The sequence below is a fragment of the Phascolarctos cinereus genome, unplaced genomic scaffold (genome assembly GCF_003287225.1).
Source record: "Phascolarctos cinereus isolate Bilbo 61053 unplaced genomic scaffold, phaCin_HiC Scaffold_726;HRSCAF=1367, whole genome shotgun sequence".
Taxonomy (NCBI): Eukaryota; Metazoa; Chordata; class Mammalia; order Diprotodontia; family Phascolarctidae; genus Phascolarctos; species Phascolarctos cinereus.
The window spans coordinates 65,385,608-65,401,893 of record NW_027556098.1 but is presented as its reverse complement, the minus strand read 5'-3'; the positions used below and the strand labels follow the sequence as shown (position 1 = coordinate 65,401,893).

Genomic DNA, 16,286 nt, shown 5'->3' with positions numbered 1-16,286 from the left:
TCTCAACTTTTTAATATGCTGTCCAGATTTGCCATAGCTTTCCTTCCAAGGAGCGATCATCTTTTAATTTCATGGCTTCAATCACCATCCTCAGTGATCTTTTACCCCAAGCATATAAAATCTGACATTGCTTCCAATTCTTCTTCCTCTGTTGCCAGGAAATCATGGGACCAGTCGCCAAGGCCTTAGTTATTTTGATGTAAAGCTCCAAGCCAGCTTTTATACTCTCCTCTTTCACCCTTGTCAAGAGGCTTCTCAATCCTTCTTCACTTTCTGCCACCAGAGTGGTATCGTCTGCATATCTGAGATTGTTGACATTTCTTCTGGCAACCTTAATTCCAGCTTTTTAATTCAGCCAGCCTGACATTTTGCATGATGTATTCTTCATATAAGTTAAATAAATAAGAGACAATATACAACCTTGTCATATTCCTTTCCCAATCTTAAACCAATCATTTTGGTTCTAACTGTTGCTTCTTGACCAATGTACAGATTCTTCAGAAGATAAGCAAGATAATGTAGTACTCTATCTCTTTCAAGATACCGCAATGTTGTGATCTACACATATAATCATATACTACTATATTGGAGGAAGAAATCACTTTAGGGTGGATGTTGAGGAAGGTATAACTTCATAAAGGAGATATAACTTTAGCCAGGTCTTGAAGGTAGATGGAAACAAAAGAGGATGGCATTCCAGGTGAGGACAAAGATTGCACCAACAAAGATGTGGAGGAGGCAAGAATTAGCAAAGGATACTTGAGAGGGAGTGAGAAAGCCAGCCTGGCTGACACTAATGATTCATGCTGAATAAAAGTGAAATTTAAGGTTGAACAGTTAGTGTAAGGCAAGGTTGCACATGGCCTTGAATTTCAGGCTAAGAATTTTGGACTTCATAAAAACGCAAATTTAGGGTCATATGAATGAGATAATGGAAATGAAGCTTTAACAAGATACCTGCCAAAAGTGTGCCATATATTAAAAGGACACAATTGATACCTCTCCTTTCTGAGAAATTGTCTCAGTTTAAAATAATCTGCCTAGAAAGGAGGGGGGGAAATTTGTATGCAAGAAGAAGCAATTATTTACAAAAAAAAATTTACTTATTTTCCAAAAATAAGAATAGGGACATCTGTTTTAAGCAAAAAATAATAATAATATGTGCATGAGTTTATGTCTCCACTTTTTTACATATGTACAACTTTCTGCAAAAGTAAAATGTGCCTTTATTCATTCCTGTTGAAACATCCAGTGTCTTCCTTAAGACTTTTTTTTCTCTTTCTTCCTCCCAATACTCTCTATCCTGCTATAACAGTTCTTTTTGATGTAGAACACTAGAAAAGGACCTGCTTTATAGCCAAAATCTGTTCAATGTGGAATACCTAAAATATAGATGGATAGATAGATAGATAGATAGACAGACAGACAGACAGATAGATAAATTGATTGATTGATTGATTCATACAGACATATAGACCTTGCAAAGGCATCAGATGAAGTTTGGTTGTTGGGGTTTTTTTAACGTATTAAGACTACAGTAAGACTTTTGGGATTTCCTGTATTATTAGTGGAATTAGATACTCTTTATATTGGGTGATTTTTAACACCTTAGTTTTGTTAAACGTTCAGGTAAGTGCTTTGTCTTCACTGTCTTTGGGCTCCCAAGTCAAAGTTTGTCCTCTGACCCTAAACCTCACATTTTAGAAAGAGGAAAAACTGATAAGACACAGCAGTCTGCTTATGTCAAAGAAAGAACTTTTTTCTAAACTTAAGGGAGGAATCTGCTATCATCCTATAAGATGGACTTGCACATCATGCTTCACAGTGGCTGGGTCATGGCATGAGCTGGCATAGAACCTGGGAACCCCAAAGGTTGGAAAAGCACTGAAAGAACCATTAACCTTGTTCTTAGCTTCCCGATCATTTGTAATTTAATATCATTCAACAAATATGATTAGATATAAAAAAGTTTTCTGCATGTGCTGTCTTCAATTACCTTGTATGGCCTCTAGCTTACCACAAAATCGCCCATTTGGAAAGTATTTGCTATCCAATAGTGGGAAAAGTAGATAGGTAAGCTTGATTACCTTTCCTACCTCCAAAAAGTCCCTTAATCACGAGTCCTCAAACTAATAGGTAATTTTAAAAAAAGAGAGAGAGAAAGAAGAAAGCAGTTGGGCTTGAGAAGTTGGTGTTATAGGAGAAGCAATAATAATAATAGCTAGCATTGATATAGTCCTTTAAGGCTTACAAAGTACTTTACAAATATCTCATTTGATCCTTATAATAACCTTAGGAAATATATGCTTTTATGATCCACATTTTACAGTTAAGGAAACTGAGTTAGATAGTGGTTAAGTGACTCTGCCCAGCATCATAGAGCTGCTAAGTGTCTGAGATATGGTTTGAACTCAGATCCTCTTTTTCTAGGTTCAACATTCCATTCACTGTACTACCTATCTGCCACTAGTGCCACCTAAGGTAAGAACTGAAGTAGATAGATAAGATTTGGATGTGATGGAAAAGGAATTCAATGGGGAAAACAGGATGAAAGACATGGAAACTAGAATGAGCATGCCATGCTCCAGGAAGAGATTTTTCTGACTTGAGCAGAATGCATGTATAACAGGAAATATGGCCAAACATGTAAGATGGAACCAGATCAGTCCTAAAAGCCAGGAAAAGAGACCAATTTGGTCTTCATATTTATCAGTAAGGAAATACTCTTATGTTTTTGAGCAAAGATGCAATATGATAAGGTGGCCACAGGAATTAGCATTGGGAGGAACCTGAATAAATAATCCCTTCATTTCAAGATAAGAGGGGCAGCTAGGTGGTGCAGTGCAGCCCTCAAGTCAGGAGAACCTGAGTTCAAATTGGGTCTCAGACCTAACACTTACTAGCTGTGTGACCCTAGGCAAGTTAACCCCAATTGTCTAAAAAAAAAACAAACAAAAAAACCCCAAAAATAAGGAAACTAAGGGTCTTTAGGGAAAGGATTAGGTGCCCCAAACATCAGTACTTCAATGGAGTATCCATAATCTCGCCCACAGGTATTCCTTCCAACCCTGAAGACCACATGCCTTCTCATCTTCTATGACTCTTGCCACATTATCCCAATCCTCCACAGGGAGTCTACCCAATGTATTAGAACACTTCATCTTACTTAACTACTCTAATCAAGATGATAATTCAAGATAATTTCATGATAAAAATGCTATCCAGCTCCAAAGAGAGAAGTGATGAACTCTGAGTACAGGTCGAAGCATACTTTTTTTCACTTTATGTTTTTGGCTTTTTTATTTTGTTTTGCAATATGGTTAATATGGAAATAGGTCTTAGATGACTTCCCATGTATAATTCATATCCTACTGCTTGCCTTTTCAATGCATGGGGGATGGGTGGAAAGGAGGGAGAGAATTTGGAAATTAAATGTTTAATGAATATTACAAATAGATGAAAGACTTCATATTGATTTTCTGACATTATATGACTGCCAATAATTCAAATAATTCAAGGGTTCTTAATCTAAGGTCAACGAACTTTTTATTTTTTAAATATTTAAATAATGTTTTAAATGAATGGCTAAAAAATTTATTAAGCACTTGCATGTGCAAATTATTGTTCTAAGCACTAGAAATACACTTGCATGTGCAAATTATTGTTCTAAGCACTAGAAATACAAATAAAAAACAAGAGTCTTAGTCTCAAGAAGCTCACCTTTTAATGGAGGAGATAACACAAGTGAAATTCAATTGCAAGAAAGATGGAAAAGGTCCATCATCCTCAGGACATAGTGGCAAAGCAGACATTAACATTTCTTCTTTAATGTCATTTCCACTAAGAAAATTATATCAGTTTCTGATGATGAACTATTTGATGGTGCTAAGGACTAGTGGCAAGAAATTTCCTTTCTATGCTTTAGTAGCTGTGCCTATAGCATCTGCAGGAGCAGTTGCCAGGCTGCATCTCCACAAGGGTTGCTTCCCTGGATAATGTCTGAGTGCACTGAGCTAGAAGCAATGCTATTCCCAAGACCCCTTTGTTCAGAGTCCTGGGCTGTATCCATCAGGGTATAAGGAGAGAGATAGTGATAAAGGTGTACTGGTGGCTTCACTTGCCTGACATATGCCACCTGCTGTCTCTCCTTTAGGGTACCTTGCTGCTTCATTAGAAACCTGTGTATGGCAGGCCACTGATGGGCAGTTGGTAGATATGGCTGGTCCCTCTCCACAGGAGTTGATTCCCTGGATGACGGCTATGAAGAATAGCCAGGAATCAGAAATGGTGGTCTCAGGGATGCTGCCACTTCTAGGGCTCCTTTGCCTATCTGCTTACTAATAGCAACTGGTCAGTAGTTGTTGCTGGTGGTAACATGGAATGTAGGCCTAGGTTAGAAGCCAGACTGGTGGTTTTGGAGGCACTGCTTTCCCCAAGGATTTGGGACTCAAGAGATCTAGGCTGGCTATAGAAGTGTCAAGTGAGGGATTTTTGAAAACTAGGGAGACATGGGCATGTTTGTAAAGAGTAGGAGAGGAGCCAGTAGATAGGGAGAGATTAAAGATGAGAAAGTGGGAATGATAGAGGAGTTACTGGAATGGGATCATGTCTGCAGATAGGATTTGCTTTGGCAAAGAGAAGGGGCACCTCTTCATGGGAGATGAGATGGAGGAGGAAATTGTGGCAGAAGGCGTCTAAGTGATATGAGATAAAGAGAGGAGAAAAAGGAGCTCTCCACAAATGGCCCAATTTCTTCAGTAAAATAGGCAAGATTCTCAGTTAAGAGGGTGAGGGTGAGAGAGCCATGGGAGGTTTGAGGAGGAGTGAAAAGGTTTGAAAAGAATGGCTGTGGTGAGTGAGATAATATGTTAATGAAGAAGGTGGAAAGGATTGCCTCTCCAGTCATACCTCTCTTTGAAGATGTATTTTATACTGCACCAAGAGCAATTCATTGTTCATAATATGCTGCAGCTTTACACCTAATAAGTGTCTCTTCATTATTCTTTGAGTGATTCACAATTCTGATTGTGATGTTCATAGCTCCCAGCCATTTCGCTTCAGCAGACAATATTAATGGTAAAAGGACGAGTCTTCGAAGGTTTCAGGGAGAAGCTTATTATCTTTAAAAGTATTGTGCAATTTTCCCCTGCTGCTCCAATCTACTCTCCTCCTCCTACTTAATTATCAACCCAAGTCCTTTTCCATCTGAAATAAGTACCCAAGAAAAAATGTGCCGATGGACCAATCTACAGGTTGTTCATCTAAACTTATCATGGCCAATAAGTATTTTTCAGCCACTGGGTTTTTCCTCAGCAGATAGGCCAAACTCTCTTGTGATTAGTAGTCTCATATAAGAGGCCTTGCAGTCCTCCAGGGCTTGGTGCAAATCATCACAATGGCATCTATAAACAGGAGTGACTGCCTCTTTCATTTGGCTTCTATGTTGTAAATCCTCCATAACAGTGGCAAATACTTTTGGCAAATGTATCCTTCTGTTTTATTTCAATCTTGATATAAATACATTGGACAACAACAAACGATTGGGTTTTTTTTTCTTTCACATCTGTGAAATAGGTGAACCTTATAGTCTTTTTTCCCCCTCATTTCCAATATGTCTTCCAATTTTGTCTGTCACAATTTTCAGTAAATTCACAATTTCATATATTTTTAAGCAAAATAGTACTTGTTAAGTCAATTAAATGTACCTATTGATCATTTTCCATTTTATTTCACCTGTGGAACATCACTCGGCAGCACCAGTATACTTGCATTAGTATCATTTTTCTATTGTGGAAATGGTTTTTTTGTTTTTTGTTTTTATTTACCAAATGCTAAAAAAAAAATTTATAAGAATGACTTAAACATGTATTAAGAATATCCTTGATGAAAATGTGAGAAAGGAATAAGCAGGCTTCTGCAAATGGTTTTCTTCAGCAGACTATATTCTTAAAGTCAGGCAACTGACTGAAAGGTTAAGTGAATAGAACATCAATTATGGAGATTTATTGGTGGAAACATCCTTCATAGTCATCACTGAGAGCACCTAAGTTTTCCAGGAACAAATCCAAATGTGAATTCAAGAATTAGATCATGCATGACATGTAATATTCTATAACTTAAAGCTCTAAGGATCTTGGTAATTTTTTGTTTGTAGTTGCCTAAAAAAGTTTTTGATCACTTTTGAAAATGATTTCCATGCAGTTCCTTCAGCTTCATTCAATTGTTCTTCATAATGTTAGTCTTTTATCTCTTCTCTTATTTAAGGACACATCAATACGCCCTCTTAGGTTTTAACTTTGCTGATTCTCAGAAATTGTATCTTTTCAAAAGAAATCTATATCATCTCAATCCATAGCTTTGACAAAATTTTTATTCAAATTCAATGTGCAATATTGGCAAGAAAATATTTTCAGGACTAATCAGGTGTTACTACATTTTTCATTATTAAAATAAGTTTTTTCCTTTGTAGCTTTTTTTCTACTATCCCATTTACAAATAATATAGCAGAATATGTCATCCAAGTTGCAATCCTAGAAAAACAGCAGTCACTTTCAGATCTCCACAGGTATTTAAGAATACTTTTCATACTTGAAGATTCTCAAGAGAAGCTTCATATTTTGAAAATACGTGGACATACTCTTTCAAAAGAAAGGATAAATTAAAATAAAAATGTTATCAATATCTTCATGAATCAGGGGGGAAAAAAAAGTTCATTCAAATGGAGGATCACCACCTTGCTGGTCTCCCATTAGGCTAGGCCTGATCTTTGATGACTGAACCATTAAGTTTGTCTTCTTCATCTGAATTCCAAGTTGATGGTTTCACTGTCAATAATTCTTCACTTGGCAAAACGCACATTAGAGCTGATAGTAGATCTGGATATTGCATGGTACATTTAGATTTGGAGGTCTTCTCCAAAATGTTTCTCAAGCAAAGATACCAATTCATTGACTGGTCTTTTTTGTTCTCTCTCCAAATAATAAGTACAATAAAAATCTTGAAATAAGATCATCATAGTCAACCAGTTAGTAGTCTAACACACATGACCCAACACCATTTAGGGACCCAAGCCTCATCCTGATCACCTATTTTACAACCCAAGTGCCACTCAAATGCTTTCTTAATTAAAATAAAAGTATTGTTTCTGAAATATGAAAGTTAGCTCACCACACATACACAGCAAGCAGCTTAATGGAGTAGAGGATAGGCATTGTATCTGGAGTCAGGAAGACCTGAGTTCAAAGCCAAGCTCAGACTCTTACTAGTTATATGAGATAATATTTATAAACTGATTTTCCTAAAGTGAAGTTAGGACCATGTCACTCCCCTTACTCAGTAAACTCCAGTGGCTCCCTGTTGCTCTAGGACCTACTGTAAACTCTTCTGTTTAGCTTTTTTTTTTGGTGGATTTTTTGTTTGTTTGTTTGTTTTTGTTTTCTTTTTGGTGAGGCAATCAGGGTTAAGTGACTTGCCCAGGATCACACAGCTGGTAAGTGTCAAGTGTCTGAGGCTGGATTTGAACTCAGCTCCTCCTGACTCCAAGGCCAGAGCTTTATCCACTGCACCATCTAGCTGCCCCATGTTTAGCTTTTAAAGGCCTGCACAACCTTGTCTCAACCTACATTTCAATCTCATTATAAATTACTCTCCTTTCCGTGCTTTATGGTCAAACTAACTTTTGTGCTATTTACCACATCCAGCACCCCTCCCATCTCCTAACTTTTGCGCTGGCCATCCTTACGCAACCTTACTTTTGCTTCTTAGAATCCTTTGTGTCATTCAAAACTCTACTCAGGTACCACCTTTTGCATTAGGTCTATGCATATTCCTTTCCCTACCCTCCTCCAACCTCAGCTGGTAGTGCCTGCTCTGGACAAAAATTTACTTTGTATTCTTTTGTATGTGCTTATTTATATATACATCAGTGCCCCCAGCAGAACATAAGCTCTTTGAGAGATGGACTGTCTCTCTTTTGTCTCCACTCTCTTTCATCTCCACTGCCTACCACAGGGCCTGGCATATAATAAATGTTTAATATGACACTGTCAACAATCATATGCTATACAGAGTTCAAGGAGGAGGAGAATTGAGAAAAGGTCATTGGATATGACAATTAAGAGATCATTGGTTTAGTGATATAAACAAGAAAAACATGAAATTGAATATTGTATAATTATAATGACCAAGCTTGGTCCCACAGAAGAGCTGAAAACTGCACCTCCCTTCTCTCTTGGCAGAGTCTAGAGACTAGTAGTGCAGAATGTTTCATATGCTGTCCTATATGGTTAATAAGCTGGATGGTTTTGCTAAAATGCTTTTTTTCCCTCTTTTTTAATCTTGTTTACAAGGAATGGCTCACTGAGTAGAGAGGAATGGGGAGAAATATATTCAGAAATGATGTTGCAAAAGCAATACATCAAAAAAAATAAGATATTCTTTCAAAAACCTTTAAAATTAAATAATAACCTTGAAGACATTCTACATTCTAATCAAAGAGCCTACTCTGGCCTCTGCTGTGTCTGTACCTCTGCTTATTCTGGTACCCATACCTGGAATGGATTCCGCCGATCCCTACTCTATCTGCTTCATTCAAGGCCCCATCAAATGTCACCTCCTTTATGAAGTTTTCCCTAGCATAAATCCTAATTCCCAAAGTCATAGTAATCCCTTTCTCCTCATATTTATCATAGCCTTATGCCTAGATCTCTCTTTTGTACCTCTCTCATATTTCTTTTTATCATAGTTATATGAGTAATTCTCCTTCCTTCATTACAGTATAAGCTCCTTTGGAACAATGGCAAACTTTGTAAACCCATCACCTAATATGGAAATGAGTTGACTTACTACCAGTTTGAGTGGGACAAATGAAAGCTTCTCATGTGAGATGTAAGCTATGCTCCAAAAATGTAGTAAGGCTTCAGCATGAGCTGGGCCTAAGTTTCACTTTCGTTATTGGGGAATGGGGGCTGTGCACCAGCTGCCCACCCCCCTCCCTTGTTTTGTAACCCCCTCCTTTTGTTTTGTGCCTTAACTTTACCAATAAGGCAATCTTCTAGCTCTCAAGCAAGTTTTGAGTAAAATGTATCTCTTGGTTCTAAATATAGACTGTGAGGTCTCTTGCCTCAGCCAATGAGGTGGGGAGAGGGGCTTTTTGGAGTGGTTTTGTCTAAGACCATATGTACTGCTCGCTATTGTTTGTTCCTCGCCTCTCTACACCAGTCTGCCCTGGGTAGGAGACGCCCAATTTTCAGGAGAGACTTGCTAGAATAAAACCTTCTGTTTTCTACCTGGAGATACCTCTGAGTTTTTATTTGGTTAAGTGGTCTTAATCCCACTCAAGTTTGAGTTTCAAAAAGAAGTCCTTTCAGACTCACCAGGGTATCAAAAAATTAATTTACTAATCTCTCAAAAATATTACAATATTTCTCCTAAGTTGTTTCCTTGACCAAAAGTCTGCCTGGGAACTAACTAATTACCATCAATCAATCAAAAAGTATTTATTAAGAGCCAATATGCCAGGAATTCTGCAAGAGTCTAGGGATATAAAGACAAAAAGAAAAAGATAGAGACAGAGGAGCTTGCATTCTGACAGGGGGGATAATATGTACATATATAAGAATATAGAGAATAAATGCAAAATAAATGCAAAGTAGTTAAGTATAATGTAGTTGGGGGGTATCATGAAAGCTTTGTGTAGAAAGTAGAGCCTAAGGTGGAGGTGAGGCGAGAACGTATTCCAGGAAAGGCAAATGGCCAGTGAAAAGAGATGGAGTACAACACTGGGCAACAGCAAGGACAGTTTGGCTGGATCATGGGATTGGGGAAGGTGAGTAATGATAATGAGCCTGGACAAATAGGTTAGGACTGGGCTGTGAAGGGATTTAAAAGTCAAACAGAGCTTATATTTGCTCCTAGGGGTAACGGAAAACCACTGGAGTTTTTTTTTAATTTTTCATATTATTACTTTATTCAGACCAAGTGCCCTTCTCATATGCTATTGGATATATCTAGATATCTGTTCAATATGGAAGAGAAAAGAAGGCTAAAATAAAGATAGTGTTTGTCATAATGGAAATGTATGTTTTAGCCAGTTTTCATGAGCAAAAAGCCCAGTATGCAAGCAACACCAACCTGTTTATGAACTTGAGAGTTTCCCTGGTCAATCTCTGAGAGAGATTTTCATAAGGCATTGGCTGCTATACAACCTCATGGTCCCTCATCAAGACGCAGGAAAAAAATTAAAGAAACAGGCTAAGAGTCCAATGATAGTGGCTGCTAATAAAAGATAGGAAAAGAATCCCCAGTGAGGGTGCTCAAATAGGCCAAGGCAATTGAGTCCCTCTAAAGTGACAAAAGCAATGCCAACAATTTGCAAGGGGATAAAAAGAACATATGAATGGCCATGGTAAACACAGCGCCTTACCCTGGCTTTCAATCTCTCAAATTCGTCACTGACAATCCATAGAAGTGATCAAAAACCATGATTTAAAGGGAGGCAACAGAAGTTATCTCTGCTGTTACAGTTTATCCCAAATGCCACCTTCCTTTCAAGGCTGTAGAATAGCCCTAGTTCTTCAAAACCTTAACAAAAGTGATTTCATTTGTAGGCAGACCACCTGAAGAAGCTGAAAATAGAACACTCCAACCTTAGAGCATGAAGCCATCCCTGATCAGGCACAGTAACAGCCTATCAAGAAAGCTGCTCTACTTGGTGTACATAGTGGAGATGCAGCTAAGTGCTGAGTGAATTTCACTCTCCCTTTGGCTATCCTGTCAATATTAGTTCTTAGCGCTGTGTTTCCATAGCATCCATGATCTCCAATGCCAAGGTTGTCTGCAATTACTATAATAGTATTGGCACTGTTGACACTGCTATAGAATAACATCAGAGTAAAAGCATCTTCATCTTCCCTCCTTCCTGTCCTGCTGCTCTTCACCTTTTCGAATTGGTAAAAGGAAGAGTCAGATTGTGGCCAGAGTCCTAATGGAGAACTCTCCTTGCAGAGAAACTCTCCACATGGGCCCAATTGGGGGAAGTTCCTTGTTAAGAATCTAGAGTGAAAAGTTCTGATCCCTTCGTGGTTAGCCATAACTGTGACATTTAAAAAGGTTCGAGAGACACAGTTTCTGGGTAATTTAATCATTTTGTTAATAAGGCCAGCAGGTTATTAATAAAAGGATGGTCATTTGGTAGTCTCTCTTAGACCAAAGATCACCACTAGAGTTTAGTTAGGGGGCTGACATAGTCACATTCATGCTTAAGGAAAATTAATGGATTCTAGTGGGAAAACTGAGATAGGGAGACCAATGAGAAGGCCCTTGCTGTAGTCTAGGATTGAGGTGGTGAGGGCATGAATCAGTGCCAACTGTGCAAGGAGTAAGAAAGAGATGTGATGTGAGCGATGTGATAAAAGTTAAAAAGGCAAGATTGGATAATTGACTGGACATGCGGGCTGAGAAAAAATGAAGAGTCAACAGTGTTACTTGCTGCCTTCCTCCAATTCCATTAAGAATGAACACTTGAAATCTTACAACCATTCTATGTTGGAAACAGATACCAATCAAAATTATTGAACAATAAACTGGTACTTTCAGTTTGGTGAAAAGGTGACCTTAGTAATAATCACAAAAAAATAATGCAGTATTGCTATGGTGCTTCAAAGTTCACACAGTGCTTTCCTCACAACAACCTTATGAAGTAGGGAGTCCAAGTATTATTATACCCACTTTCTAGATGAGAAAACTGATTTTGAGAGAAGTTAAATGACTTCTGAAGTTCTCGTAGGGCAGAGCTGGCACAAACCAGGTCTTCTGACTCAGCCTACTACTCTTCCAAATACTCCAGGTGCTTTTCCAGTATTTTATTATTATGTAAAGGACTCATTCATTCAACACACACTTATTTAGCACCTACTATATGCAAAATATTGTGTTAGGTCCAGGAGATAGAAAAGCAAAAGAAGGGAACAATATATGCCCCTACTGAGTTGATATTCTGCTGGGACCTACCTAACCAAAACAGGTAATTTATGTCTTTACAGAGTTGCCTGAGGTTCAGAGATGATAAGTAACTTGCCCTTGGACTCACAGCTAAGTGTCTCAGGTGGAAATTTGGTACTGATCTTCTTGACTTCAAGTCCAGCCTTCTATTTACTATGCTAAGATGCCTAAAAGTGATTGGATGACTGTTAGATCATATTTGTAAAATGCTTAGCACATACCTAGCACATAGAGCTAAATAAATGCTTGTTCCCTTCCCCCTTCCCGTATAGAATGAATGTACAGAATGCACAGATCTCAGGACACAGGGTGGAAAATTTCTTACCATCTTAGGTTCTAATACAAGATATACAAATACATATATATATACACCCATGAAATGCTAACAAGTCAGGAACTGTTCTGGCAATAACTCCAGAGCATCCCCCAGACCTACCATATACCCTGGTGAAAAAGCATCAGGCCAGGTGCATTCTGGGAAATTCTAGCAGCATCTCCCCTAATCTTTCTCCCTTTTCCAACAAAAATCATTGCAGCGTTGGGTTGAGGACAGAGGGCGGTCCTATCATTTCTCACTTCACAACCTCTATCCTCTACCTCCCTTTCTCTTGGCTAGCATAGTGGATACCCTAGTTCTGGCCTTCATTAGCACAGGTGTGGACAACTGCAATAGCCCACTGCTTGGTCAGCTGTGTGATTTTCCTAAAGCTGGGATTTGACTATATCACACCCCTACTCAATAGGGGCATCCAGAGTCTCCCCAAATATAAAAACCTCTGTTTGGCTTTTTAAGCCCTTCACAAACCGGCCCCTTCCTGCCTCTCCAGTCTTCTTACACTTCACACCCCTCCACACTGGCCCCCTTTGTGTTTCCTGCACAGTACACTCCATTTCCAAGTGTTGCATTTTCATTGTCAGTCCCCAGACCTGGAATTCTCCTCCTCACCTTTACCTCCTAGCTTCCCTGGCTTCCTTCAAGACTCAATTAAAACCCCACCTTCTATTAAAAAAAAAAACCCAACAGGCTTTCCCCTTAACGTTAGCCCCTTTCCTCTGAGATTATCGCCTATTTATTTTGTATGTACATGGTCGTTTGTATTCTGAAATCTTCCATACGTGTTGTCTCTCCCCCGCCCCCCATTAGAATGTGAGTTCGTTGAGTGTAGAAACTGGTCTTCTCCTTCTGCATCCCCAACGCTCAGCACAGTGCTTTGCACATAGTAAGTGCTTCAAAAATGCTGTATTCATTCGTTCATGTTGCCTCAAGGTACCCTACTTGAGGTCAGGGGTTGTTTTTGCCTTTCTTTGTACCCTCGAGCCTGCCACATAGTAAAGTGCTTAATATTGACTGACTGGAGGAGGTGGAAGGTCCAGGATTGGACCCCTCTCCAGCAGAGCACGTTCCCGGGAGGGGATGGGCAGTTCTGGGAGGAACAGAAAGGAAAGGTTGTGGGGAAGTGGGGTGGGGGGGGCAGAGTGTCTTCAGGGCGGCTGCCCTCCGCCTCCAGGGTCCACTCCTGCGTGAACCGTTCCGTCCTCCCCGCCGGGCCCTCATCACCTGCGAGTCCTGGGGCCCCAGGAAGCGGATCTTCTTGTTGCTCCGACCGACGTTCTGCACCTTGATTTCAGTGCTATAAATCATCCCGACTTGCACGTCGGCAAAGCGCACCTCCGACGGGCAGAACCGCAAGGACAGCACTGTTCTTTCCATAGCTCAGAGGGGAAGAGACAGCAGGCAGACTCCGGAGCCCGGAGAAGGGAGCAAAAGAAAAAAAAGGAGAGTCCCCGTTGTCCAAGACTCCTCTGGGGGCAGGGGTCAAGCGTGGGGACCGTCGCTTAGCAACAGGCCTAGTCCTGGCGCAACGTTCCTGCGCATGATTCCTGGTGGGATCGGGGCGTTTACCCGGCGCCTCTACCTCAGAGAAGTAGAAAGAAGGTAGAGAGAATGTTCTTAAGAGCTCCTGACGGGCAGTTGCTTAGCAATCCCTGAAAAGTAGCAAGACTGGACAGGAAAGAAGAGAGTGCGGGAAAGGATGGAGGGCTAGTCTAAGACTGAGAGACGGGGAAGGCTGTGGCCACCATTCATCTCATATTCCTAATCCTGGAAAGTGTTCAAGTTCATGTGTGGGTGTAAGTGTATGCGTATGTGTGGGTGGGTTTTTTTTTTCATTTTATTTTATTTTTCAATTAAGCATTTATTTTCTCTCCCACCTCCCCTCCAAACATACAATTTAAAAGTTTTTTTTAATTGTGTGGGAAAGGTAGGAGAGAAAATCAAACAATAAAATCCTTGTAACAAATATGCGTGGAATTTATTTCGTTTTGCTATTCATATGGGTTTCTTGATTTGTTTTTTTTTTAATCAATATTTGAAAGGAGTCACTGGGAATATGCTGAGCATTTACATTACAAATCAGGTCTTGATTTATTATTTTATTGATTGTCTCGGTAGCAAGACTGTCCCCCACATGTAGAATAGATATGTCCTTGTATGGCTGGAAGGGAGGCAGAATAGACATCTCTAACCTCTTCTCCCTGGACCCTTTTCCAAGGGAGATTTTAATTCCCGCCAGGAGGAGAAACAAAAAGTTAGGGCCTTGGGGCCACTGTTACGCTTTACTCAGAGAAAGAGGGTACTGAGCCAGACATCTTTCTGCTCCCCTAAATATTGTTAAGCTAGGGAGTGTCATTTTAAGATTCAGGCTAAACCTCTAGTCACTATACATTAATAGGGAAAGGAGGACCCCAATCTTTATATACAAAGCTCCACCAGTTCCACAATGAACAAAGGGCAAAAAACAAAGAAATTCATTTACCCAAATGGACAGCAAAACAGAAGTCAGGAAAAGTATACATATGAGAATATATACCAGACAATACAAAGTGAAAGAATTCTTCTATTGGATGTGAGGCAACTCAGTTCAACCAAAAGAATCCCAGATCTCACCCAAGGGGAAATTCCTTGTCATGTCTAATGTAACAAGATCAGAATAAGGAAAGATTTAGGTTCTACATGTTGGCTTCTTCCCAGAGTCTTTTCCCTTCATGGCCCTAAAAAGAAGTTGGAATGGCCTGTCTTCTCTAACAAAGCTGAAAGCCAGAAGAATCACTGGAAGTTTGAAGAGCTCACAGAAGACTTGAGACATCTCTCTTCTGTCTCACCTCTCACCAACTCCACCCCACCCCTCACATAGGCTCATCCACAATCAGTTGAAAAAGTGGACATCCATCAGCATTGTTGGGGGGTAGGGGTTATACACAAAGGGAAGATGTAGCCAGCACACACTGAGGTGGTGGGGGGCAGGTACAATTCATACTTCTGGTGCTCCAGGGCCTCTAATCTCTTCTAATGATAAGATCATGCTGCTCTTCTGAGACTTCTGACATTGTTGCATCTCCTCTGCTGCCTGATATGCATCACACCATGTCTTTTATCTGCTCACTTTCACTCCAGCTAGCCACCTATTGGCTTTCCGCTATAATCTTCAGGTGAGGTACCTTCTTTTCAGAGCTAAATGTGGCGGTATTGTCACCTTAGGTTCAGTGACTAGGATCATGGGAATATAGATTTAGAGCTAGAAGGGGCCTCCAAAGTTCATCTAGTCCAATACCCTCATTTTACAGATGAGGAAGCTGTGGCCCAGAGAGCTTAGAGTCAGATGATGTGACAATGATTTTGATACCCCCTACTCAAATTAATCAGCATTTACTCAGTTCATTGTGGTTTAACGGGTATCAATGATTGTATTAGTGAATTAAGCAGAATAAAATTAAGTTTAAGTTAATTAATGTATGTTAATACTGTTAGGATAAGAATTATGATTAATTTGCCATGTATTGACAATTCTATTATATTTATCAGGTAGGTTCATATTGTTAATTAGAAATGTAATGAGGGGGCAGCTAGGTGGCACAGTGGATAGAACACCGGCCCTGGAATCAGGAGGACCTGAGTTCAAATCTGGCCTCAGACATTTGACACTTACTAGCTGTATGACCCTAGGCAAGTCACCTAACCCTATTGCCTAGCAAAAAAACAAAAGCAAAACAAATGTAATAAGAGAATAATTACTATATTATTTCCCCCACTCTGTAATAAAGTTCATTTCTGGTGCAATACTCACCCCTACCCCTGTGAATTACTGCCGCCACTAGTGACATTTGCTTCAAAACCATAACTTCCTTGGACCCTAGGATATGGTTGGTCAAACACTGGGGTCTTATGACCTACGGAAGGCCCCAGGATGTTGGCCCTGGCTGAAATAACTGGAGTTGATGGCCTTTGA

At 39.8% G+C, this 16,286-nt stretch overlaps 1 protein-coding gene across 1 annotated transcript in view; it reads right to left on the bottom strand.

The window, feature by feature from the left end:
- The window catches only part of CFAP47 (cilia and flagella associated protein 47), an 890,592-nt gene extending 876,568 nt beyond the window's left edge, over positions 1–14,024 (bottom strand). Inside the window, 1 exon segment of the mRNA XM_078146130.1 lies at positions 13,559–14,024. Within this exon segment, the coding sequence (XP_078002256.1) occupies positions 13,559–13,711 (153 nt within the window). The 5' untranslated portion in view covers positions 13,712–14,024.
- Positions 14,025–16,286: the final 2,262 nt, after the last annotated feature.